The sequence below is a fragment of the Cetorhinus maximus genome, chromosome 9 (assembly GCF_964194155.1).
Source record: "Cetorhinus maximus chromosome 9, sCetMax3.hap1.1, whole genome shotgun sequence".
In the NCBI taxonomy this organism is placed as follows: Eukaryota; Metazoa; Chordata; class Chondrichthyes; order Lamniformes; family Cetorhinidae; genus Cetorhinus; species Cetorhinus maximus.
The window spans coordinates 111,204,714-111,230,004 of NC_135887.1; the positions used below are offsets into that span (position 1 = coordinate 111,204,714).

The window sequence follows — 25,291 nt, forward strand, 5'->3', positions numbered from 1 at the left end:
CTTTGAAGGATTCTAGCCATATACTAGTGGGATTTTTACACCCAGCACTGAGGTGAGAAAACGCTCAGAACAGCCTCCAATTTCATCCATCATCTGCAAAAGCCAGTTCAGCCGCCTTGGCCATGTCGCCTGACGTCCATCATGGTGGCCTGCCCCTGGGGTCGAGCAGTAGCTTCCAATCGGATGCAGGAGAAGAGGGCAACCCAAGATGAATTGACAACAGACTGTCAGTAGAGATCTCCAGCTGGTCAACAGATGCTGGTGCAATGCAGGAACATTGGCTATGGACAGGAGAGAATGGAGTGCTTTGTCTGCCTCGTGACTCTAGATGCGGGAGCTACTAAGTCTAAATAAGACCCATGTTGGTTTCACTGGTGAGTTTCAGGAGGGTCAGGAAACCCATGGATCTGATGAAACAGTGTGTCAGTATCGCTGTAATATTGCTGTAATGGAAATTGTTAACCCGCCTCTCCCGAGGGGGTTTCACCTGAGCTTTCCATTTGCTTTCGTCCATTCCTGCCACCATCCAATCAAATCTCAGCACCTCAGGCTGTAACAGTCCAATGGGTGAGAAGTGATTCAACAGCTGTTTTTAGGATTCTAAAAGGACTAGAGATAATACAGAGCATGACAAACTGATCATCATGTCTGAAACAGTAGAACCAGAGGGACAAGGCCTGTGCTTGAAAGGGGTAATTTCAAATCCAATCTGCGGGAACAATATTTCAGTGATTTTGAGGGGTCAATTTATAGAACAGGATCCCTGGGGAGGCGGGACGAGTTAATTAATATGCAAATGAGGTCTGTTTCTCTCAGAAAATACATTTTCGTGACACAGTCTATCAGTAATTTGAGACGTGATGTGTGGTGAGTGTCACGTGCTTGGGAGGAACAGGTGATTTTGTACCTATGGTTTCCAAAGCTCTCCATCACTGGGGTTTTCCCTCACCTCATGTGTGGGTCCGTTGTAGACTCACTGTCTGGAATTTTCTACCCACACCACCCCCCCTCCACCCCATGGTGGGGCTGGCGAGTCATTGAAATCTCCATTCACATTGGTGGGACCGGAAGATCCCACCGGCATGTGGGGCTGGAAAATTCCGGCCATTGATAGGGATTGATCTGTGTGATTACTCAATAAATCCATTATCGTTGGATCTTGGGACTGCCAGGATGATAGAAGACTTTTCCAACCAGCAATTTCATTCTTCCTATTGGGGGGGACTCTGGTCTTTCCCCGCAGGGGTTCTGCCAGTTTCCCACCAGATGACGAAGTGAAGTACACCCCACCAGGTCCCCAAGAAATTCAGGATCACAGTTTTCTTGCCTACCTCCTGAAAAAGGAAATAATGATACAGCGTTGTGCACACGACATACCCATCGGGCCTGAGATCCGGAATAGACCTGTCCAACGAGAGCTGGTCACTGAGGTAGCTGTTGTAGCCATAGTACTGGAACTTCTTCAAAGCAACCCTTCGATTTTCAGGAGTAAGGTCATGGCCCCAGTGACTGAAGAGGGAGGAATCAGTGAAGACATCAGCAGCCACATTCTCCTCCCGCTTCTGTGGAACTTCTGGGGGGGAAAAAAAAAACAAAAAAACTTACATTTATATAGCGCCTTTCATGCCCTCAGGATATCCCAAAGTGTTTGCAGCTTTGAAGTATAGTCGCTGATTTTACTGTAGGAAACCAGAAGGGCAAAAGCAGGTTGTACAGCAGAAACCAAATGGTATAAAAGGATTTGTGAGGCAGATGAACAAGTCCTAATTTCATAGCAACGTGAGTGATGCATTTATTCTTATCACACAAGGGTAAAATAGTGTTTCCACAGGTGAAACGTCACCGACTGGAGAGGACAGCTTGGCAAGTTAAGCACGGGAGTTTAAGGGTTAAGGAGGATTCTGTGGGGCCTGAATTCCTGCTATGTGATTCCGGTGGGTGCAGATGGAGCCCAGGCGTAGATATTTGTTCAATTACCCCTTTGTGAATATCACATTGAAACTCCTTATGGCATCACCTCCCTGAGACTACATGACTGTGGGGGTTGGGGAGTGTTACTGAGGTAATGTCTAGCCACAATGCTCCAGCATTTTGGTAGGGGTCAGGCTCAATGGACCAGCTGGCCAGCGTCTGACCATCAATTTGGTGTGGTTGAATTAAAAAAAGAAAGACCTGTATTTCTCCAGCACCTTTCACAACCCCCTCTAAACCTCTCCATCTCTCTATCTCACTCTCCTATTTTAACGCACTCCTTAAAACCTACCTCTTTGAAGAAGCTATTGGTCATCTGCCCGAATATTGCATTATGTGGCTCTGCCTAATTTTATTTTATAATGTTTCTATGAAGTGCCTTTGGATGCTTTATTGTGTTAAAGGCGCTATATAAATATCAGGCGTTCCCTTTTGGTCTGAGAAGGGTATGAGAGAGGCACAAAGGAGGACAGAGGATCAAAGAGTGGCAGCAGGGGAGGCTTCAGAGTGAAATTGGGAATGGGACAGGGGGAGATTGGGATGGGATGGTGGGGGTGGGGATTGGGGGTGGGACAGTGGAACATTGAGTGGGTCAGCCGGAGATTGGGATGGGATGGGGGGAGGAGATTGGGAAAGGAACAACCGTTGATTGAGTGGTGCCAGAGGGAGATTGAGTGGGACAGCTGGAGATTGGGAATGAGACTGTAGGTATGACTGAAGGTGAGATGCCCTGTGTCCCTACCTACATTATTACTCAGCCACTCATCGGTATATTTCATAAATAAAACACAGGTTCTGAAAGAAGAAAAATAGATTCTGGAAGGAAGGAAAACTGCTCTTGACCATCAAAGCTTCAAATTTTGGTATTGCCTTTCTGCAATAGCAGCCAAGACTCTCAAATATACAAGGGTGGGAGCCTCACTGTGAAACCAGAATTTCAAACTTTCAGAAATACTCAGGGGAATGAAACCTTCTGATCCAAAGCCTCCCTTAGTCAAGGAGCCTGCCAGCAACACATTTGAAAGTCTTAAAAACTGACATCTCCTTAGATGTTTCCTGCACTAGAGTTAACAACGGGATATTTATTACACAAAGCGAGTCAGGGTCAAGGTGAGCAATGATCCACAGCCGATGGCAGCCTCCTCAATTAGCACAATATATGTCTGTGCAATCCCATCTCTGCTCAATGGGTTACACTGTGTGATCAACCTGATGGAAAGTGAATGCGTTTCTAACATGAGCTGCATTCCCAATACCCCACTCAAAGCAGATCCTTTTCAAAATGACAAGTTAAAGACCTGAGACTGTCATTATTTCAAAAGCTGGGCAAGGCAGCAGTCTTGCATGCATGCCTGCGTCTTACGATGATGTGCAGCCATGTAGAAAACATAGTCAGTCATAATCTCAGCTGGAGTCTTAAGAAAGGTAAGGAATGGAGTCATAAATTGTCTCTCTGATTGTTCTTCTTGCTATGAAACCATGACAGTGAAAAAACAGAAACTTGTCAAAAAGGACAATGGCACAGGTTAAACAGAGGCTGAAAACAATGACCAGTTGGGTTTTTGTGACAATCCAACAGCCTCATGGTCACATTTACTGACACAGGTTTTTTATTTCCAGATTTTTAAAAAACTGAAATCAAATTTTTAAACAGAAATTTAAACTCACATTGTTCTGGATGATTCGCCCAGGCCTCTGAATTAAAAACCTGATAAATTAACCACTTCATCACTGTACCAGGAGCCAATCTCCACTTCAAGCTTTATACATACATTGAAAACAACTTGATCCTGTTACCCTGTCCTCATGAAAGAGAACTCTAACTCCTTCAGATTGCCCACAGCCTCACAAGGCCTTTCTATTCAAAAAGGATATTTACGTTTATATAGCACCTTTTACAAACTCAGGAAGCCCCAAGACACTTTACAGCCAACACAGAATCTCTAAAGTGTAAAGTAGATAAAAGTGGCAGCCATTTTACACACAGCAATTTACACTTCCTCATCACTGCCCCTCTGACCGTGCAACATTTCTTCAGTACTGCCTCCATTTGACAGTGCAGCACTACTTTGTAGTGCCCCTCTGACAGTGCAACTTTCCATCAGCACTAATCCTCTGACAGTGCAGCACTCCCTCAGTGCTTCCTCTCCGACAGTGCAGCGTTCCCTCAGTACTTCCCCTCCAAGCATCCAGTGTTCCCTCAGTCTCAGTTCTCATAAACAGCAATGTGATAATGAGCAGATAATCCATATTTTAATGATGTTGATTAAGACATCAACATTGGCCAGACCACCAGGTAGAACACCCCACTCTTCTCAGCTTAGTGGCCATTGGAGAAGGTAGAAGGGGCCTTGGTTTAATGTTCCATCCAAAAGACAGCTCCTCCAACTGTGCAGTACTCTGCCGCTGGCAGTGTAGCGCTCCCTTAGTATTACCCCTCCAACAGGTGCAGTGATCCCTCTGTGCTGACCCTTCAACACGCTAGCATTCCCTCAGTACCGCCCCTCTGACAGTGCAGCATTCCCACAGCAGTGCCGCTCCAACAATGCAGCACTCCCTCAGTTCTCCCTCTCTGACAATGTAACACTCCCTCATCACTGCCCCTCTGACAGTGCAGCACTCCCACAGCACTGTTGCTTCAACAATGCAGCACTCCCTCAGCTCTCCCCCTCTGACAGTGCAGCACTCCCTCAGTACTGCCACTTCAACAGTGCAGCACTCCCTCAGTTCTTCCCCTCTGACAGTGCAGCACTCCCTCAGCACTGCCCCTCTGATAGTGAAACATATTCCCTGTGTTGCCCACCTGACAGTGTACCACTCCCTCAGTGCATCCCCCCTCACTGTGCAGCACTCCCTCAGCACCGCCCCTCTGACAGTGCAACATTTCTTCAGTACTGCCCCCATTTGACAGTGCAGCACTCCCTTTGTAGAGCCCCTCTGACAGTGCAACTTTCCATCAGTACTAATCCTCTGACAGTGCAGCACTCCCTCAGTGCTTCCCCTCCGAAAGTGCAGCGTTCCCTCAGTACTTCCCCTCCAAACATCCAGTGCTCCCTCAGTTCTTGCCCTCTGACAATGTAGCATCAATGTGATTTTTGTGTAGATTATTCATGACAAAACAAGAAGTGCAGCTCAAAACATAGTGTTTACAGGAGAATGTAGGACCAGGAGCAGTACCTTCAAAAATGAGCATACGCATGTGTATATCACCAACCCTACAAATGAGACTTAACGATAACTACATACACGTCAGGATCACATTGGAACTTGTACCGTAATGTGAGGTAACATCTGTTTTCACCTCAAGTCTGTACATAGATGTAACTAAAATATTTCTGTTGCCAGCTGTTAATAGAAATGACATAGCACAGCAGCCAGCTGTTTTGGGGTTGATAACATAGCAGTAATGTTACTGGGTGTGTAGTCCTGAGTCTTGGGCTAATGCTCTGGAAACATGAGTTCAAATCCCACCATGGCAGCTGGGGTATTTAAATTCAATTACTTGATAAACCTGGACTAAAATACTACGCTGAACAGTTTCTATAGCATCTTTAATGTAATGAAACATAAAGCACTTCACAAAGTATGACACTGAGCCACATATCTTCAGCTACTTCATCAATGAACTTCCTTCCATCATAAGGTCACAAATAGGTATGTTCACTGATGATTGCACAATATTTTCAGCACCATTTGCGACTCCTCAGATACTGAAGCAGTCCATGTCCATATGGAGCAAGACCTGGACAATGTTCAGGCTTGGTTGACAAATGGCAAGCAACATTGGCACCACACAAGTGCCAGGCAATGACCAGCTTCAACAAGAGAGAAACTAACCATCTCTCATTGACATTCAATGGCATTACCATCACTGAATCCCCCATTATCAATATCCTGGGGTTGCCATTGACCAGAAACTGAACTGGACTAGCCATATAAATACTGTGGCTACAAGAGCAGGTCAGGGGCTTGAAATCCTGCAGAGAGTAACTCACCTCCTGACTCCCCAAAGCCTGTCCACCATCTACAAAGCTCAAGTCAGGAGTGTGATGGAATACTTCCCACTTGCCTGGATGAGTGCAGCTCCAACAACACTCAAGAAGTTCAACACCATCCAGGATAAAGTAGTGTATTTTATTGGCACCCCATCTACCAACTTAAACATTCACTCCCTCCCCTACTGACGTACAGTGGCTGCAGTGTGTACCTGACACAAAATATACTGCAGCAACTCACCAAGGCTCCCTCGACAGCACATTCCAAACCTGTGAGCTCAACCATGTAGAAGGACAAGGGCAGCAGATATATGGGAACACCACAACTTGCAAGTTCCACTCCAAGTCACTCACCATCCTGACTTGGAAATAAATCGCCGTTCCTCCACTGTCACTGGGTCAAAATCCTGGAACCCCCTTCCTAATAGCACACCACATGGACTGCAGCGGTTCAAGAAGGCAGCTCACCGCCACCTTCTCAAGGGCAATTAGGGATGGCTAATAAATGCTGGCCCAGCCAGCGATGCCCATATACCATGAACAAATAAAAAAATTAGGTCAGGTGACCTAGGTCAAAGAGACAAATTAGAAGAAGTGTCTTAAAGGAGGAAAGCGAGATAGAGATGCAAGGAGTTGTAGGCAACTGAAGACACAACTGCCAATGGTGGATTGATTGTAATTGGGAATGCACAAGAGACCAGATTAGAGGAGCACATATATCTCAGAGGGTTGTGGGATTGGAGGAGATTACAGAGATAGGGAGTGACAAGGCCATGGAGAGATTTGAAAACAAGGTTGAGGCTTTTAGAATCAAGATGTTGCTTGACCAGGAGCTCATGTCAACAAACACAGGGTAATGGGTAAACAGGGTTTAGATGACCTTAAGTTTACCGTGGGTAGAATGTGGGAGATCAGCCAGGAGTGCATTGGAATAGTTGAATCTAGAGGTAATGAAGGCATGGATGAGGGCTCCAGCCTCAGGTGAGCTGAGACTGAGGCGAAGTTGTGTGATGTTACAGAGGTGGAAAAGGCAGTCTTAGTTGTCTTGTTCAAGTATATTATGGACTTTATATTTTTAAAAAGAGAACAAAAGGCTTCAAAAATATGGCCGCCAAGGATCACCTGACTTCACTTGTGGATTGAAACACTGCTCTGTCCCCAGAGGAAGCTAAAGGAACTTTCCAGACTGATGTTGACTCAATGACTATTCCTGAAACTAATTCAAAAGGATAATTTCAAATTGAATGGGTCATTCAGATACAGACACTAGCTATCCCAAACTCTCAGGGTATGAAAGTCATCACACAGGATGTATAATCGACCCAGCTACTCACCTTATTTGGAAAAGGACTTTGGACTTGTAACAGATGACGTGGTGAGACAGACATGTTTGTGTCTGCTTTTAAAGCAGCAGGAAGCTGTTCTGGAGACAGAAATCCATCAGACAACTATTGAACCAGCTGCACATCAACTAATTAGTCAAAGGAGTAAACAACCATACCTTGAAAGTGGGAGAAGGACTCTCCCCAACTGTTCCAACTTCAAATTCACCTGAGAACCAACCTCCTGGGGAGTCAACAACAAGAGCTTCACAGTTTACTAGAAGTCGTCTGCTTTACAAGACCTCCAAATCAAGCAAAGCATCAACTCATCTAAGAACCTACAGGCCTGCAATGAAAGAGACTGAAACAATCATAAATTGTAATTGTGCTGTTTTTTTCCTCACCTGTATCTAACCTTTGTGTGAGTGATGGTGTGGGTGAGATGACATTGCATTTTTAAACCTCTGGGGGAAGTATGTGATAATAAATAACCTTCCTTATTTTAAAATTCACAAAAAGCTTTTTGCTAGAATTACTTAAATTAGGAAAATTGCTCTGAGGGTAAGAAAACACACATTCCTCACATACAAAACACACTGATCATGCGCAGTATGAAAGACAAATTGGACACTGCAGTCACGATCACATCCACTGTAAACAAGCCAAATCTGACTATAAAGGAATTGGAAGCAAAAAACAAAAGCAAAGTAAATCCAAAATATTGAAGCAAGGAACAAAGGGGATTAAAGCTGTAAGCTTTGTGAATACCAACAATTGAAAATAAGGTGGTTATTTTCGATGTGAAAGCATTTCTACAAGATATGGACTTAACTTGGCAAAAGATAGTATCCCTAAACATAGATCAGCTAAAAGCCATTGTTAAGCAGGTAGAACCTAATGTAGTTAATAAAGCATGGAGACCTAAGTTACTAAATCCTTAAGACAGCAATTGAACCAGCTGCACGTCAACTAAGCAGCCAAGGTAATAAATAACCATACCTTGAAAGTGGGAGAAAGACTCTCTCCAAGCTGTTCAAATTGCAAGTTCACCTGAGAGCCAACCCTCCTGGAGAGTCGACTACAAGAGACTTCGCAGCTTACTAAAATCCTCTGCTTTACAAAACATTCACATGAACCAAAGCATCAACTCACCTAAGAAGCTACAGGTCTGCAATGAAGCAGCCTGAGGCAATCTTAAATTGTAATTGTGTTGTCTTTCTCCTCATCTGTATCTAATCTTTGTGTGAGTGATAGTGTGGGTAAATTGAGTGAATGAGATGTCACGTTTTTAAACCTCTGGGGGAAAGTGTGTGATAATAAATAACCTTCCTTATTTTAAAACTCACAAAGAGTTTGCTGCTGGAATTATTTAAGTTGGGCCAATCGCTCTGAGAGTAAGAAAAAACACACTCCTCACACACAAAACATACTGATCATGGGCAGTAAGAAAGCCTATAAAATCTGTCTGTGACATTGTGATAGCATGAGTATGGTGCCAGAAGCTCATCACAGGATCAAATGTGACTCCAAGGTTGTGAACAGACTGGCTTAATCTCTGTTGCCAGGGAAAGAGACGGAGTTGGTAGTTAGGGAAAGGAGTTTGGAGTAGCAACCGGAAACAATGGTTTTAGTTTTCCCAATTGTAGGAAATTTTTGTTCATCCAGTGCCGGATGTTGGATAAGCAGTCTGATAATTTAGCAACAATGATGGATTTGAGAGAGGTGGTGGTGAGGTAGAGTAGGTTTTCATCAGTTTGCATGTGAAATATGCTGTGCCTTCAGATGATGTTGCTGAGGGGCAGCACCTAGATGAGAAGTAGGAGGGGACTAAGGGTAGATCCTTGGGAGTCACCAGAGGTAACAGTTTGGGAGCAGGAAGAGAAGCCATGGCAGGTGATTCGCTGGCCACGATTAGATAAATAAAAGTGGAACCAGGTGAGTGCAGTCCCACTGAACTGGACAACAGAGGGATTTAGGAGGAGGATGGTGTTGTCAATCATGTCAAAGGCTGCAGATAGGTCAAGAAAGATGAAGAGGAATTTACCTTTGTCACAGTCACATAGGATGCCATCTGTGACTTTGGTAAATGCCGTTTCGATACTGTGGCAGCGGTGGAAACCTAATCGGAGGGATTCAAGTATGGAGTCCTGGGAAAGATGAGACTGCACTTGGCGGGTGATGACACGTTCATTGGAGGAGATAGGGAGGTTGGAGATGGGGTGGAAATTTGCAAGGATGGAGGGGTCAAAGGTTCATCCTTTGAAGGGAAGGTGATGATGGCAGATTTAAAGTAGAGAAGGACAACACCTGAAGAGAGAGAACCTTTTACAATATCAGCTGCACAATATCCATCATCTACAAGGCACAGGTCAGGAGTGTGATGGAATACTCCTCACTTGCCTGGATGAGTGCAGCTCCCACAACACTCAGGAAGCTTGACACCATCCAGGACAAAGCAGCCCGCTTGATTGGCAACACATCCACAGGCATTCACTCCCTCCACCACCGATGCACAGTAGTACCATCTACAAGATGCACTGCAGGAATTCACCAAGGCTCCTTAGACAGCACCTTCCAAACCAACGACCACTACCATCTAGAAGGACAAGTGCAGCAGATAGATGGGAACATTACCACCTGGATGTTCCCCTCCAAGTCACTCACCATCCTGACTTGGAAATATATTGCCATTCCCTCACTGTCGCTGGGTCAAAATCCTGGAACTCCCTTCCTAACAGCACCGTGGGTGTACCTATACCACATGGACTGCAGCTGTTCAAGAAGGCAGCTCACCGCCCCCTTCTCAAGGGCAACTAGGGATGGGAAATAAATGCTAGCCCAGCGACGCCCACATCCCGTGAATGAATAAAAAATAAATAAAATAAATGGGCGCCAGGAGGGGAAGTTGGCTGATCAGCAGTTTAGTGGGAATAAGATTGAGGGAGCAGAAGCTGGGCCCATGGGCAGAATGAGCTCAGAGAGGGCAAGAGGAGAGGCAGGACAGAAACTAGAAAACAGTGTAAGTTTAGGGCTAGGGCAGCGTGCAGCGTTAAAGTCAGTTTGGCCGGGTGGGCTAGTGGAAGAAAGTGACACGGCAGAGACAGCTGATCAGATTGTCTCACGCTTAGTGACAAAAGAGTCCATGAGTTCCTCATACTTATTGGAGATGAGGATGAAGGAGATAGGGAAGAGGTGTTTAAAAAAGTGCAATAGAGAAAAGAAGCCCGGGATACCTTTGCACTCCAGGATGATCCTGGAATAGTGGGTGGTTTTGGCAGCTGAGAGTAGGACCATTAATAATTATTAATATCAATAATTAATCTCATTAATAATGATCATGAAGCTATTGGGTTGTTGCAAAAACCCATCTGATTCACTGATGACTTGGAGGGAAGGAAATTTCCATCTTGACTTGGTCCGGCCTACTTGTGGCTCCAGACCCACAACAATGTGGTTGACTCTTAGCTGTCAGGCCACTCAGTTGAATCAAACTGCTATAGAAAAGTCACATTCTGTGGATATGCCTACACCAGATAACACCAGCGGTTAAGGCGGCGGCTCACCAACACCTTCTCAAGGGCAATTAGGAATGGACAATAAATGCTTGTCTTGCCTGTGATGCTCACATCCCAACAACAATTTTTAAAAAAAATTTAGCCCATCGTGCCAGTGCCTGCTCTTTGAAAGAATTGTCCATTTGGCCCCACCGTCCACCCTCCCTGTTCTTTCCCCATATGGGGAAATGTAAATATGTTCATTTAAAGTATTTATCCAATTCTTGTTTGAAAGTTATTGTTGAATCTGCTTCCAACCCCGTTTCAGGCAGTGTATTCCAGATCATAATAACTCACTGTGTTAAAAAAAAAATACTCCAAATATCCCCTCTGGTTCTTTAGCTGATCATCTTAAATCTGTGTCCACTGGTATTCACCTTCCTGTCAGTGAAAACAGTCTCTCCCTAACTGCTCCATCAAAACTTCATCATTTTGTTTTTGTCTTTTAGTTACTTGATGAGCTGTCACTAACAAAATACAATCTCATTGGCAGCAGGTTATGCATGTGGCTGGGGACTGAACAAGATGCCCTGCTTGTATTCCCATCAACTGTCTCAGCTGGTGTGGCTGAGAATATATTTTGGGGAAGAGAGACCACACAAAATCAGGAACATTTATAAATAACGGTGGAAAAACACATGCAGAAAGAAAATAAATCAAACCAGTTTCGCAAACGGGTACCGAGGAGATCTTACAATAGATCTGGTTCTCCTTTGAAGGATTTCTTAAAATTTATTGCACGACAGTTGAATTAATTTGAATAAACAGTGCTTCCATTTGGCTTTCACAGTTACTTCCATAAATCTTCTCCTGCTGTGGAGCTAGTGTGTCTTCTATGGTTTCTTGTCTATTTTATGTCTCATTCCTACCCATTCATTCATCATCTTATTTTCCAGGCAATATTCTGTTCTCCACAAAACCACCCAACAACAAACTGCCAATTTGGAGAAGGTGAAGGAACCATTGGAGCCACGTCCCTGTAACCACAGCTGCAACTGTGACAGGCAACAACAAGTTTTTTGAGGAGACCAAGATTCTGGTCAGCATAAATCTTTCCTTCCAATCTTCCAAAGAAGTTGTAGCATAGAAAATTTACCCCACTGAAGGAGGCCATTCAGTCCAATGTGTCAATGGCAGCCTAACCCCACCTTCCTGCACTGCTGCCGTAACCCTGCATGTAACAGCTCTTCAAGGAGACATCCAAATACCATTTAAATGAGGTGAGAGTTTCTGCCTCTGCCACCCTTTCAGGCAGTGAGTTCCAGGCCCCCACCTTGTGCCTCTACCTTGGCAGTAATTGTGTTTCTGTTGAAAATTGAGAAGATTTTTAAAGTTCTGAGACAAATGCACTTCTTTAATTTTGTCAGGTATGACTCAGTGGAGACATTCTCACCTCTTGAATCAGAACGCTGTGAGTTGCAGACTCACTCCACGGATACCCACTGTAGTACTGAGAGAGTGCCAATTGCCACAGGTACCAGGTTTCAGATGAGAAGGTCCCATCTGGACATAAAAGGTCCCATGGTCATTATTGTTTCATTACCATTGTGCTCTGCCACTGTTTATAACACTCTGTGTTATCTATTTGCCAGTTTGCTGGATATCTTAGATGTCTGGATTATCTCAGAACAATGCAGAGATGACACTAGTTCCAAACCCACAACAGGTTTATTTACAATACTTTAAAACATCACAGAACTTACAGGATTTGTACACACATAGTCTCAGCCAGAATCCAGGTCTCTTCTCCAGAAGCTTCTCTGTTTAATTATCTCTCTAGCTCCACCCACAGGCTTAAGCAATCAAGTACAGTTACATAGATGAGAGAACCAACTATCATAATCAAACATAGCTCAATCAAACCATTGAACACTACACCGTGTTCCTGCATGCTTTCAATCAAGCAATGTTTTCCCCGGGGCTCAGGTGGTTTAGTATACTAATGAATTTCTGGGCTCTCAACCAAGAATGCATAATGAAGCTTGGCTGAGAACCCAGAGTACTGAAACAACTGAGCCCCAGGGAAAGCACTGCTTGATTAACAGCTCTGGCTCTCTGATCGCTTCTATCAATTGCACAATGTTTATTTACACAAGATAAAGAGGTTTCAAGTGCTTGCAGTTTCTGCAATTGATACTTTAAAGGGTCTGGATGATTGACACTTTTATTGGCCTGAGGTAAAAAGAAATTTTTTTCAGAAAGTGAAAAGTTATCAATGAATGGCTGTTTTCTTAAAGTTTATTTTACACATCCTATTGTCCGTATAGAGTTCGATGGTTGTTTACATTGTATAGTGAATGAATGGGCATGGAAGTGCCATAGCATGGGGTATAAGGGGCCATAGAGGTGGGAGGGGGGCATACCTTGGCACAGGGGCATGAGGGGCGACAAGGGGTAGGTGGGGGGCATACCTTGGCAAGGGGACTTTTGAGGGGCCTTAGGGGTTGGATAGGAGATCATGTGATGGCATGGCAGTGTGGGTTCAAGGCCCAGAGCACCAAGGCAGGCCTTTAAAACAGCTCATCTCCACACTCGACTGCCTCTGTGGCTGTGTGTGAACACTTTCCCAGGTCAACGGTCCCAACTGCAGCCTGCACCCACCTGCAAACCCCTCCACATCTGCCCCAACCCCCCATCCACCACTGACCCCCAACAATTAAATGAAATACCATCTTTCTTGGCACTTTCTCCTAAGTTGGACAGGCCAAGCCCGATTCTTCCCAATTCCCGCTACCTGTCTCGAGGACGAAAATCCAGCCCAGAGAGTGGGATTAGACTGGGTGGAATATTAAAGGGTGCAGGGAGTGAGTAGGAGAGCGGATAATAAAAGGTGGACAGTAAACTGGAGAATGGAATTAGGTTGGATGGGATATAAAGTGAGTACCCTTTCTCCGCCCTCTTTCTGTTCAGGAACATTCCATAATTTATTCTATTGTTACTGCAATACTGTTAGTTCAGCAAAACATTTCAAATGGTTAGAAATTAGGAATAGGGCTTTACAAGAGCGGAATTCTCAGCACTTACTGGAATATAGACATATAAAGCTGGTTTGATAAAATCTGTTGGGAAAGCAGTAACTAAAGCTCCCTTTCAACCAGTCAAGTACAACCATGCATCTCCTGTTCTTGTTAAATAATCTCTTTTATGCTTTTGGCATCTGGCCAAACCTGCCACAGGAGACACAAGTGCTTCATTCAAACAGGTTGATCTCATTTGAGCTCTCACCTGAACTGAAAACTTGCTCACATGTCAAAGAGGAAATGAGGATCTTGGAACAAAGCAATTCAGTGTTCTCCTGTGAGCCCATTAGCCACAACACTGCAATATCCAAACTCTTCCATCAGCTTTGCAAGTCCAGTGCGATTCAGGAAAGAAAGCTCTTGTGTATTTTGGTTGCCCGATCACATCCTCAGCACATCCCAATGCAACCTTAAACTTGCTTTTCTCGAAGTGGAGACGGCACAGGAAGATCCCACAAACTGTAAATGAGATGGCTTAAAATGGAAACTGAAACGATTGAAAACACCGAAGGTGCTGTCATGGGCAGAGATGAATTGACGTTTCATTTGTGGCTAAGGAAAGAATATTGGCTAAGAGGCAAGAACACACTGGACTGTTTATACTCAGATAGGAAAATGGTTTGACAGCACCAAAAAGATAACACTCCTGGCATTGTAGCAATGGCCTAGTCTCAGACTTTTACTGGTTCACTGTAAGGATATGGGCATCACTGTAAAGGCCAAATTATTGTCCATACCTGGCTTGCTTTGGCCACTCAGTCAGCCATTTTTGTGTGGGACTGGAGTCACACATTGGCCCATAAAGGTAAGGACGGCAGGTTTTCTTCCAGTAAGGGCAGCATTGGGTTGCTCTCTGGGGTAGCCTAGCAAGTTACCAGGCAGCTGCTATCACACATTTTGTATCATAGCCAAAGCTGAATTTTACATTCTCAGATTTCAAGAGTGCAAAATGGTCCTAGGCACTGAAGCATTACTGCCTGAACTGTACCCAACATGACAAAGGAACAAGAAAATGTCAACTAAAAATCACCCATTGTCAACAGATATGTACCAGCGTGTAATCAAGATTAAGACAGCTTAAACACATATTCCATGGTCAGAAAATAAGCCACACCAACCCACCCAGCTCAACACCAATTCTTCTGGATGGAGAGTCTAGATCACAGAGTCACAGTGTCAGGATAAGGAGTCGGCCATTTAAGGCTGAAATGAGGAGGAGTTTCTTCACACAGAAGGTTGTGAACCTTCAGGATTCTCTGCCCCAGGGAGCTCAATTGTTGAGTATATTCAGGACAGGGGTCAATAAATCTTTGGACTCAGGGAATTAAGGGATAGGTGGGTAGAGCAGGAAAGTGGAGCTGAGATAGAAGATCAGCCTTGCTCTTATTGATTTGTGGAGCAGGCTGGAGCAGCTGAATGGCCTTCTCCTCTCCTACTTTGTATGTTATTTATGCTCACTTAGTCCAACATCCAATCCACCCAGCTCAGTACCCAAGACATCAGCCTTTTCAGTGAATGTAAACCTCAATATCTTTGCTGGTAATGAGGACCATGGTTGACTCTGTACCATAAAGCCTGATACAGAGTGTTCCAGCTCCAAATAAGTAAATGTGGAACATTTCAAAGACAAATGCAGGCTTAATTGAGACAGAGAAAAAACAACTGTGCATGTATATATAGTTATGATTAAATATGCCAGCCCTGAGGTTATACTGTCAGACCATTCAATACCAAGTCTTAAAGTGTTCATCTGACATTTTTCTCTGCTACATTGGCAATCTGTTACAACTTAAAACAAAGGCTAACATTTCAGATTAATTAACAGGGAGAAATTTTAGACGAAAGCCCAGAATAGTTTCAAGACCATAAACATGGCCCTCTCCACAGTTTCTTTCAAACTCTATCAGAAAACAATTGCCATGAATTATCAGCAGTGTTTACAATCTTCACAAAGAGTCCTTTTATGGAATCATAGAAGCGTACAGCACAGAAGGAGGCCATTTGGCCCAATGTGCCTATGCTGTCTGTTTGAAAGGGCTATCCAATTAGTCCCACTGCCCCTACTCTTGCCCCACAGCCCTTTATTTTCCACTCAAGTATTTACCCAATTTCCTTCTGAAAATTACTCTTGACTCTGCTTCCACTGCTCGTTCAAGCAGCACATTCCTTTCTCCATTTTCAAGATACACTTCATTTGCCAACTGAAATGCGATGACAAATGGAAGGTAATTACAAATTAGCATGCAGTTTGATTCCGGTCTGAAAAGCAGAACATGGAGAGTTGGCTTTGCTTCTGCTGCGGACGCCACACTCACAGGACACATGGGGACACATAACAATCTCTGCTTTCATTCTGAAGGAAGTTTCCAACTGCAAAACAATCAGGGCTTTTAACAAGGAAAGAAATTGACCTTTGGTGTTGGCACCAAATCTGCATCTCATTGGTTTTCAAGATACAGAAAAAAATGTACCTTGATTATCACAGCAAGCCTACATATAATCACCATCGAAATTTCACCTATAAAAGGGCAATCAAAACTAGACTGGTGCTTCCTCAATACTCAAACCAACTACTCCATCCCATATCATTCGATACTCTTCAAGTAGTTATAGGAACATAGGAATAGGAGGAGGCCATTCAGCCCTTGAACCTGTTCTGTCATTCAATTATATCATAGCTGATCTGTATCTTAACTCTATTTTTCTGCCTTACACCCATTAATACTCTTGCCTCACAAAAATCTTTCCAGACAGAAACATTTCAGGTCCGTGCCCTTTCATCAAAACTGAAACGTTAACTCGGTTTCTCTCCACAGATGCTACGTGGCTGCTGGTATTTCCAGCATTTTCTGTTTTTACTTCAGATTTCCAGCACCTGCAGCGTTTTTACTTTGGTAAGAATCTATTATTCTCAGTTTTGAAACTTTCACTTGTCCTCTAGCCTTAATAGCTTTTTGGGGAGGAGAGTCCAAAGTTTACTGTGTTGAAGAAGTGCTTCATCGCATCATCCCTGAACAGCCTAGCTCCAATTTTGATGATAAAAGCAAAACACTGCGGATGCTGGAAATCTAGAACAAAAACAAAAACTCAGCAGGCCTGACAGCATCTGTGGAGAGGGATACAGTTGACGTTTCGAGTCCGTATGACCCTTCATCAGAACTAAGAAATATAGAAATGAGATGAAATATAAGCTGGTAGAGGGGGGTGGGACAGGTAGAGCTCGATAGGGGGCCAGTGATAGGTGGAGGCCAAGAAGAGACTGCCAAAGATGTCTTAGACAAAAGGACAAAGGGGTGTTGACAGTGGTAATATTATCTAAAGGATGTGCTAATGGGGACATTAAGGGTAGCAAGCAGGACAAGCTAGTGGCAGATGGCCCTAGTGGGGGAGGGGTGGGGGGAAGGGATCGGAATGGGCTAAAAGGTGGAGATGAAAGCAATAGATCGAAATAAATTTAAAAATAGGTGGGAAAAAATATATATATTTGTAAAAAAATTATAAATTATTGGAAAAAGGGGGAATCGGAAAGGGGGTGGGGATGGAGGAGAGAATTCATGATCTGAAATTGTTGAACTCAATATTAAGTCCGGAAGACTGTAAAGTACCTAGTCGGAAGATGAGGTGCTGCAGGCTGAGATCAAATGCAAAAGGAATGCGTGACCATTCAGCAACATGAAGACATGAAGACTGTCTTAAACTGTAGCATGGAAGAACAGTAGAAGAAACTTGAAGAGACTCTGCTGAATTATGGGAAAACACAAGATGAAGTAAGTGAGCTTCGCAAAGAAAAGGGAGACCTGTTGAAAGGCCTTCACACGCTACAAGGATAACTCAGGTCAAAGTTTGCACATCTGCAAAATTATGAAGAGAAGCAGAATGAATTTAACGTCACTCACTCTGAACAAACTGAAGAACCAGTTGGCAGAGAAGACTCAGAATGTTTCATATTCCAGGAGGAAGCTGGAAGCTACAAGAAAAAGACAGAAGAGCTGAAGAGCCAGCTGAATGACAATGAGGAGGCATTGAAAGGAAAAGTCGTAGAACTTCCCAAGCTGCGAGCAGATAATGAAGCCATGAGTAGCACAATTACGGAACTGAAATAAATTAAGACTTCGCCGGAGACAGACCTGGCCAACAGTGAATCCAAAATGAAGGACAAGGACAAAATTCTGTTGCAGACAGAGAAAGAAAAGAAAGAAATGAGATCAGAAAATATAAATCCGACACTGAAGAACAAGTGATAGATATTTTAATTTTCTCTGGGGTTTTCTGTCACCATCTCTCTGGGGTATTTCGTTGCTCACAGCGCTTTATTGGGGGTAAGCTAGAGGGGTCGATAGAGTCTGTGTTCTCCACAACTTAGAGTTTAAAATATCAAAAAAAGAAGAAATAGCACTGGATGTTTCAGACTTACCGAGAACCGTTGAGTTGTTGAAAAATGAAAAGACTGAAATTGTGAAGCAAATGGAAATGAAGGCTCCATTTGTGAAACGTATATGTCCAATAAGAACATGGCAGACACCACGGACAAAGAAAATTCGAGTCCAGCCTAGGAATGAACGGAGTGCACATTCCCAGCAGAATGAACAGGACAAACCCACAGTGTTCTAAAAGCAGACGGGTTGTTAATTAAGAGAAACTCAACTCGAAGGAGCACAAAAAGCGAATACAATGGAGATAACCAAGTACCAGAAGCACAGAGTACTACTACCATTCCACCAAATGTGACAAACCGAGATGTGGAAGAACTGTCAGGCCTCGAGACTTTATAAAGTTAGACACTTGGGGTCAGGGTGAAGGGAAAGCAAGTAAAGATTGTAGCTATTGATAGCTATACTCCATTGGAAAAGAGGAGAGTTTTCTTTTGAAAAGAAAGAGGGATGTTGTGTGTGCCTACATGCCATTGTAATGAAAAGGTGCCTGGCAGAGCAAGGGTTTACATGGGACTGGAGAATAGCACTACCCATGGTATGATGTATAGAGTCACATGGTAATAGACTCGCAGAACAGTCTAGAAGGAACCTGCATGGGAGCAACGCCATGCATAGCAGTAACTGAGATCTGTACATAGTTAAGGATTACCAATAAATGGTTCATGTTTAAACATATAAGTCTCAATATCCCATCAATGAGACATCAAATGAACCCATAACACAATGACCAGTAACTGAGTGCTCCTCAGCATCTACTTGGGCAGCAGTATTTGGTCCCCACCCACAAATTTGAAAGCGGGAGTAGCTTATAAAATGCAGAGTGTGGCTTCTCCACCTCCTACCCACCCGTTCAGACTTGTCTTCCAATTTAATGGGGTGGGGGGCGGGGGGGGGGTGGGGGGGGGGTGGGGGGGGGGGGGGGGGGGGGGGGGGGCGGTCACGGTGGAGGCATCAGGCCTCCTTGGCCCTTGAGTCTGTTGAGGTCCTTAAGTGGCCACTTGAGTGCCCTATCTCACCCCCGCTGCTAGTTTACCAATGGCAGGGGGAGGCCCATGCCGGAAGGTAGTCTGGCAGCTTTTGCTGGGCAGGCTGGTATCAGGTATTTATTGCCTATCGCTAATTGCCCTTCATTCATGTGGTGTAGGAACACCCACAGTGTTGTTACGAAGGGAGTTCTAGTATTTTGACCTAGATAGGGGTGTAAGTCTTGCCCTGAGACAATTAATGTCCTATGGATCATTGAATGGCTGCGGGGAAAGTGGTATTGGTGGGGATGCATTCCCTGTCGACTCTTTGGGTGGTGGAGTGAGAAACCCTGCCATCCAAAAATTTCTGCTTCATGAATGGAACAAGACCACTCTCTTGGTGAATTGGCACAAGGTTATGAAGGTAGTGCGGTTGATGTCGTGTACACTTTCAGAAGGCATTTGATAAAGCATTGGTTATTGGAGGTCAATCATCTCAGTTCCAGGACTTTCTCAGGGGTAGTATCCTAGGCCCAACCATTTTCAGCTACTTCATCAATGGCCTTCCCTCCATAATAAAGTCAGAAATGGGGATGTTCGCTATGACTGTGCAATGTTCAGTTCACAATTCACAACTCCTCAGGTACTGAAGCAGTCCATGTCCAAATGCAGCAAGACCTGGACAATATTCAGGCTTGGGCTTACAAGTGTCAAGTAACATTCGCACCACACAAGAGCCAGGCAATGACCATCTCCAACAAGAGAGAATGCAACTATCTCCCCATGACATTCAATGGCATTACCATCACTGAATCCCCCACTATCAACATCCTGAGGTTTACCATTGGCCAGAAACTGAACTGGACCAGCCATATAGATACTGTGGCTACAAGATCAGGTCAAAGGCTGGGAATTCTGCAGAGAGTACCTCACTTCCTGACCCCCCAAAGCCTGTCCACTATCTACAAGGCACAAGTCAGGAGTGTAATAGAATACCCTCAACTTGCCTGGATGAGTGCAACTCCAACAACACTCAAGAAGCTTGACACCATCCAAGACAAGGCAGCCCACTTGATTGGCACCACATCCACCACCATCAACATCCACTCTCTCTACCACCGACACACAGTGGCAGCAGTATGTACCATCTACAAGATGCACTGCAGCATCTCACCAATGCTCCTTCGACAGTACCTTCCAAACCCACGGCCTCTACCACCTGGAAGGACCAGGGCAGCAGATGCATGGAAACACCACCACAAATTCCCCTCCAAGCCACACGCCATCCTGACTTGGAAATATATCAACATTCCTTCACTGTCGCTGGGTCAAAATCCTGGAACTCCCTCCCTAACAGCACTGTGGGTGTCCCTACACCACATGGACTGCAGCGGTTCAAGAAGGCAGCTCACCACCACCTTCTCAAGGACAATTAGGGATGGGCAATAAATGCTGGCCTAGTCAGCAACGCCCACATCCTGCGAAAGAGTAAAAAGAGAAGTGCTACATAATAGACTTAGGAGCAAAATTAAAGCCCACGAAGTTAAAGGAATCATGGTAGTGTAATTACAAAATTGACTAAGAGACAGAAAGTAGAGAGTAGTGGTAAACAGTTGTTTTTCAGACTGGAGGGAAGTATACAATGGAATTCCCCAGGGATCATTGTTGGGACCACTGCTATTTTTGATTATACGTTTATGACCTGCATTGTGGTTAAGGGGCATAACTTCCAAATTTGCAGATGATGAAACCTGGAAATGTAGTAAACAATGTAGTAACAGGCTTCAGAAGGACAGAGGCAAAGTGGTAAATTGGGCAGACACATGGCAGATGCAATTTAACCCAGGGAAGTGGGAAGTGATGCATTTTGGACGGGAAAATGAGGAGAGGCAATATAAACTAAATGATACAATTTTAAAGCGTAGGCTATAAGAATAAGTCTGTAGCTTCTCCTGGCCCATGTTACAGTGAAAAATAAACACCAGGTTTGACAGTAACTAGGGTTGACTACAATGCCTATTTGGTCTGTCTCTAGGTTATGGATGTTCAATGCTTCTTTGAAGATTCGTCTCTTTCCAATTATCTTTACTTCTGCTCTGCTTAATATTCTCTCTCTTTGATCTCTGATCCACAGCTGCTAAGCCGATGACAATGCTAGGTCAAATGGGGCTCCTGGTGCTGGATATACTATGCAAAGTTAGACAGGCGTACTGCAGTATTTCTCTGATTTACCGGAGGGGATCAACTTTACAACACCTTTCCTTGGAAGATTAATTGCGTTGGGAGCAGTCCCAAAGTTACAAAGTTAAGGCAATGGTAGCATAGTGATTATGTTACAGGTCTAGTACCAGTAACCCTACATTACAACAATGACCATACTTCAAAAAATACTTCATTGGCTGTAACGTGTTTTGGGATGTCCTGAGGTTGTGAAAGGCTCCGTATAAATGCAAGTCTGTCTTTTTAACTTCTAGAACTGGATACAATTTTTTTTCAAAAAAAATCAAGGAGTAAATGGCTTGTGGTCTTTTTCCTGATTGACTCATTCCGCAGATCCAACACAAATTTCAAAGAGAAAACTGCAGCCAAGAAATCGCTGACACTAATTGGACTCATCACTATGTGCACAATCCTGCTGCAGAGATTAATCAGCTCTGTGCACCGATGAACAGCTTGTAACCCAAGTGAGCCAAGTCCTAATGCTGTAAATCTGACCGTGCGGAGATGCTGCACAGAGGGAGTTTGCTTAAAACAACTCAAGGCTGCTAATTGAAATCGAATTTGGTTGTTTAGTGGTTTAAACTCCAAGGGTTAACAATCTCCCTCACAGTGTGGCTGCTGTCAAGTTGCAGCCAGTTGGATTGGAATACTGAAGACTGACCATTCGCAGGGAACTTACAAATGGAGTACAGCGCACATATTGGGGATGGAGGTGAAGGTGAGGTTGGAGAGGAGAGAGAAAAATCTCCAATTCCTGAAATGGGATCTCCAATCCTGACTAATTTCCTGAAACCAGATTCCTAAATCCAGTTAATCTCCTGAAGCTAAATGCCAGCCCCCCCACACACAATAAATAGCACCAGATAGCTAGATAACATTCACTGCTCCACTGGCTGCACCAAAATCCAATTAAAATTCTCAACTGGGCAAATTCCAGGTCTGAATTTCACTCAATGCCCAGCAGATAGGCGCATGGTAAATCTAGCAACTCCAACAAACTTGCTGCTTAATAATATCAAGGACCTGAAAAAAGACTTGAATTTCTATAGCACCTTACACCATCTCAGCACATCCCAAAGCACTTTACAACCAATGAAATCCTTTTGAAGTGTAGTCGCTATTTTAATGTAGGAAACGTGGCAACCAAGTTGTGCCTAGCAAGCTCCCACAAACAACAATGCGACAATATCCAGATACATTACTTCTAGTGATTGTGATAGAGGGATAAATATTGGCCAGGCCACCAGGGATAACGTTGCTGTTTTTCATCAAAATGTAGCACCGTGGGATCTTTTACATCCGCCTTAGAAAGCAGGTGGATCCTTGGTTCAATGCCCCACCTGAAAGATAATGCCTCTGATAGTTGCAGCACTCCCACAATACTGCTTTGGGAGTGTCAAACTAGAGCTGGGGCTCAAGTTGCTGGAGTGGCATTTGAACCCACGATGCTGGTGGGGAAAAGGCCAGATGGTTACCCACTGAGTCACATTTGACACTGCCCAGAACAAGCACAAGCTTGTTTCATCGAAGCACTGTCTCAAGATCAACTACCCATTATCAACACATAGGCCAGGATCTTTAGGTTGGTGAGCGGGGGCGGGGCCCGCTCGCCGACGCATAAATTGACGCGGGATGACATCGGGCGGAACTCCTGACTTCACCCCGCGTCATTTCAATTTTCAGGTCGGCAGGGGCGCAGCCGAATCAGCTGTGCACTCGTCAACCTGTCAATGGCCAATTGAGGCCATTTAAAATCTAGTTGAAATAATTAATGGACCTGTCCGTCCAACCTTAAGGTTGGCGGGCAGGCTGGATGCCCTGGCGGGCTTCAGAAAAAGCATGAAACCTCATTCATGGGCGGGATGAGGTTTCATGAGGGTTTTTAAAACTTTAATAAATGTTTGATTAAAAGTGATGGACATGTCCCAACTCATGTGACAGTGTCACATGAGGAGACACATCAGGGGAATTTTATTTTTGCCCCTTCACCATTTTTAAATTTGGCGCCGATCTCCCTGAGGCAGCACTTAGCCTCAGGGAGATGAGCTCGCTCTTTCGCGCGCATGTGCGAAACAGAGTATTCTCGGCTGAAGGATTCTCTCTCTCCCCCGCACCCCCCTGCTCGCACAGGGAGTGCATAGTGCTTCCTGGCGGACGTCACGCTGGGCGGGCCTTAATTGGCCAGCCCACATAAAATGGTGGCGTGCCCATACGCACCCACTCTTGAACTTCCCCCCCAACGGGAGGGAGAATTCTTCCCATAATACAGGTTACACAGATTATACTATCACACTCAACTATATATGAAATGAGAGCAATGCACAGAACTAACCAAAAGGCTGTTGGCAGAGGTTTACTTGGACTGGCGACTGATAAAAATTGCTCTCTGCTTTTCCTCGCCATCAGGTATGAGCTGATTTTTATGTTGACACAAAGCAGGAAATTATATTGACTGCTGAAGTAACTCCAGTTAGCACAGGCATGATGGGTCTAATGGCTTCCCACTGTGCCTTGATTTCTAAGATGCCTTCACTTCTCTCTTTGAAGATCACTAATGCCCAGCCACAAATACAGTCAGACCTCACTGCAGAAACCTGTGAGGAATGGGGATTTTATCAAGGCTATCGTTATTGAAGTAAAGAAACACAAAAAAAGACAGGCTTGCATTTGTATAGTGTCTTTCACAACTTGGGACATCCCAAAGTGCTTTGCAGCCAATTAAGTACTTTTGAAGTTCAGTCACTGCTGCAATATAGGAAACACAGCAGCCAAACTGTGAACAGCAAGATTCCACAAACAGCAACGTGATGACCAGATAATCTGTTGGTTGAAGGATAAATATTAGTCCCAGGAGAGAACTCCCCTGCTCTTCTCTAGAGTAGAGGTTCTTTTTTTAGGCTATGTTTATTTGTGTTGGAACCTGCTAAGTTGCAATGGACCTGCTAGGTCAAGTATCTTATGAAGAGGTACTGTAACTTGACTCAGGTAGTTACTGTCTAATTACACTATGTACAATATTTACAAGGTGGGTTACTGAGTAGGCGCACCTCCTCTGAGTGCTGCCTGTCTGCTGTACCGAGTCTTTAGCACACGACTGCTGATGTCACACATGCATCCTAGTCTACGTCACTCATTAGCATATCTATTCTATTAACCCATTACAATACAAGCAGTTCCTGCTTATGCACAGTGAGAGTCTCAGTGTTAAGTGTCAGAGTGTCTGCATTGAAATGAATAGGTTGGTTTGACGCAGGCTAACAATACTGTGCAGCCCTAAACCAATTGCAAGTTCTTGTATCTAATTTACCTATCAATTTTTAACTGTTCCCTCTGTAACATCTGCTTCTGACCAGGAAATTTCGGTAAACAAGATTCCCAACTTCCATTTGTTTATGGGAAGTGGGCATCCATTGTTTTATTTATTGCCCATTCCTAATTGCCCTTAAGAACTGAGTGGCTTGTTAGGCCATTTCAGAGCCAACCATATTGCTGTTGATCTGGAATCACATGTAGACTGCCAGACCAGGTAAAGACAGCATACTTCCTTCCCTAAAGGAAGAACATTAGCAAACCAGATTTTATGACAATTGACATGGTTGGACTTTTATTCCCAGGTATTTTTATTGAATTCAAATTCCACCATCTACTGTGGTGAGATTTGAACCCAGGTCCTCAGAGAATTGCCCTGAGTCTCTGGATTGCTAGACAATATCACTACACTGCTGCCTCCCCCACTTGCTGGCTACAGACTTGGAATAACTCAATAAGTCAAAATCAGTGGGCTAGAAAGAACTGGCATTTATATCGTGCC

The 25,291-nt window shown here is 44.2% G+C and overlaps 1 protein-coding gene across 4 annotated transcripts in view; it reads right to left on the bottom strand.

The window, feature by feature from the left end:
* The window catches only part of LOC144684931 (polypeptide N-acetylgalactosaminyltransferase 18-like), a 297,659-nt gene that overhangs the window by 156,492 nt on the left and 115,876 nt on the right, over positions 1-25,291 (bottom strand). For 3 of the 4 annotated variants that reach the window (XM_078549348.1, XM_078549346.1, XM_078549347.1), the window contains exon 2: positions 1,378-1,573. In XM_078549348.1, the coding sequence (XP_078405474.1) occupies positions 1,378-1,573 (196 nt within the window). Of the gene's footprint in view, positions 1-1,331; positions 1,574-25,291 lie in introns of those variants that run through there. The other variant, XM_078549349.1, reaches the window with a different exon arrangement.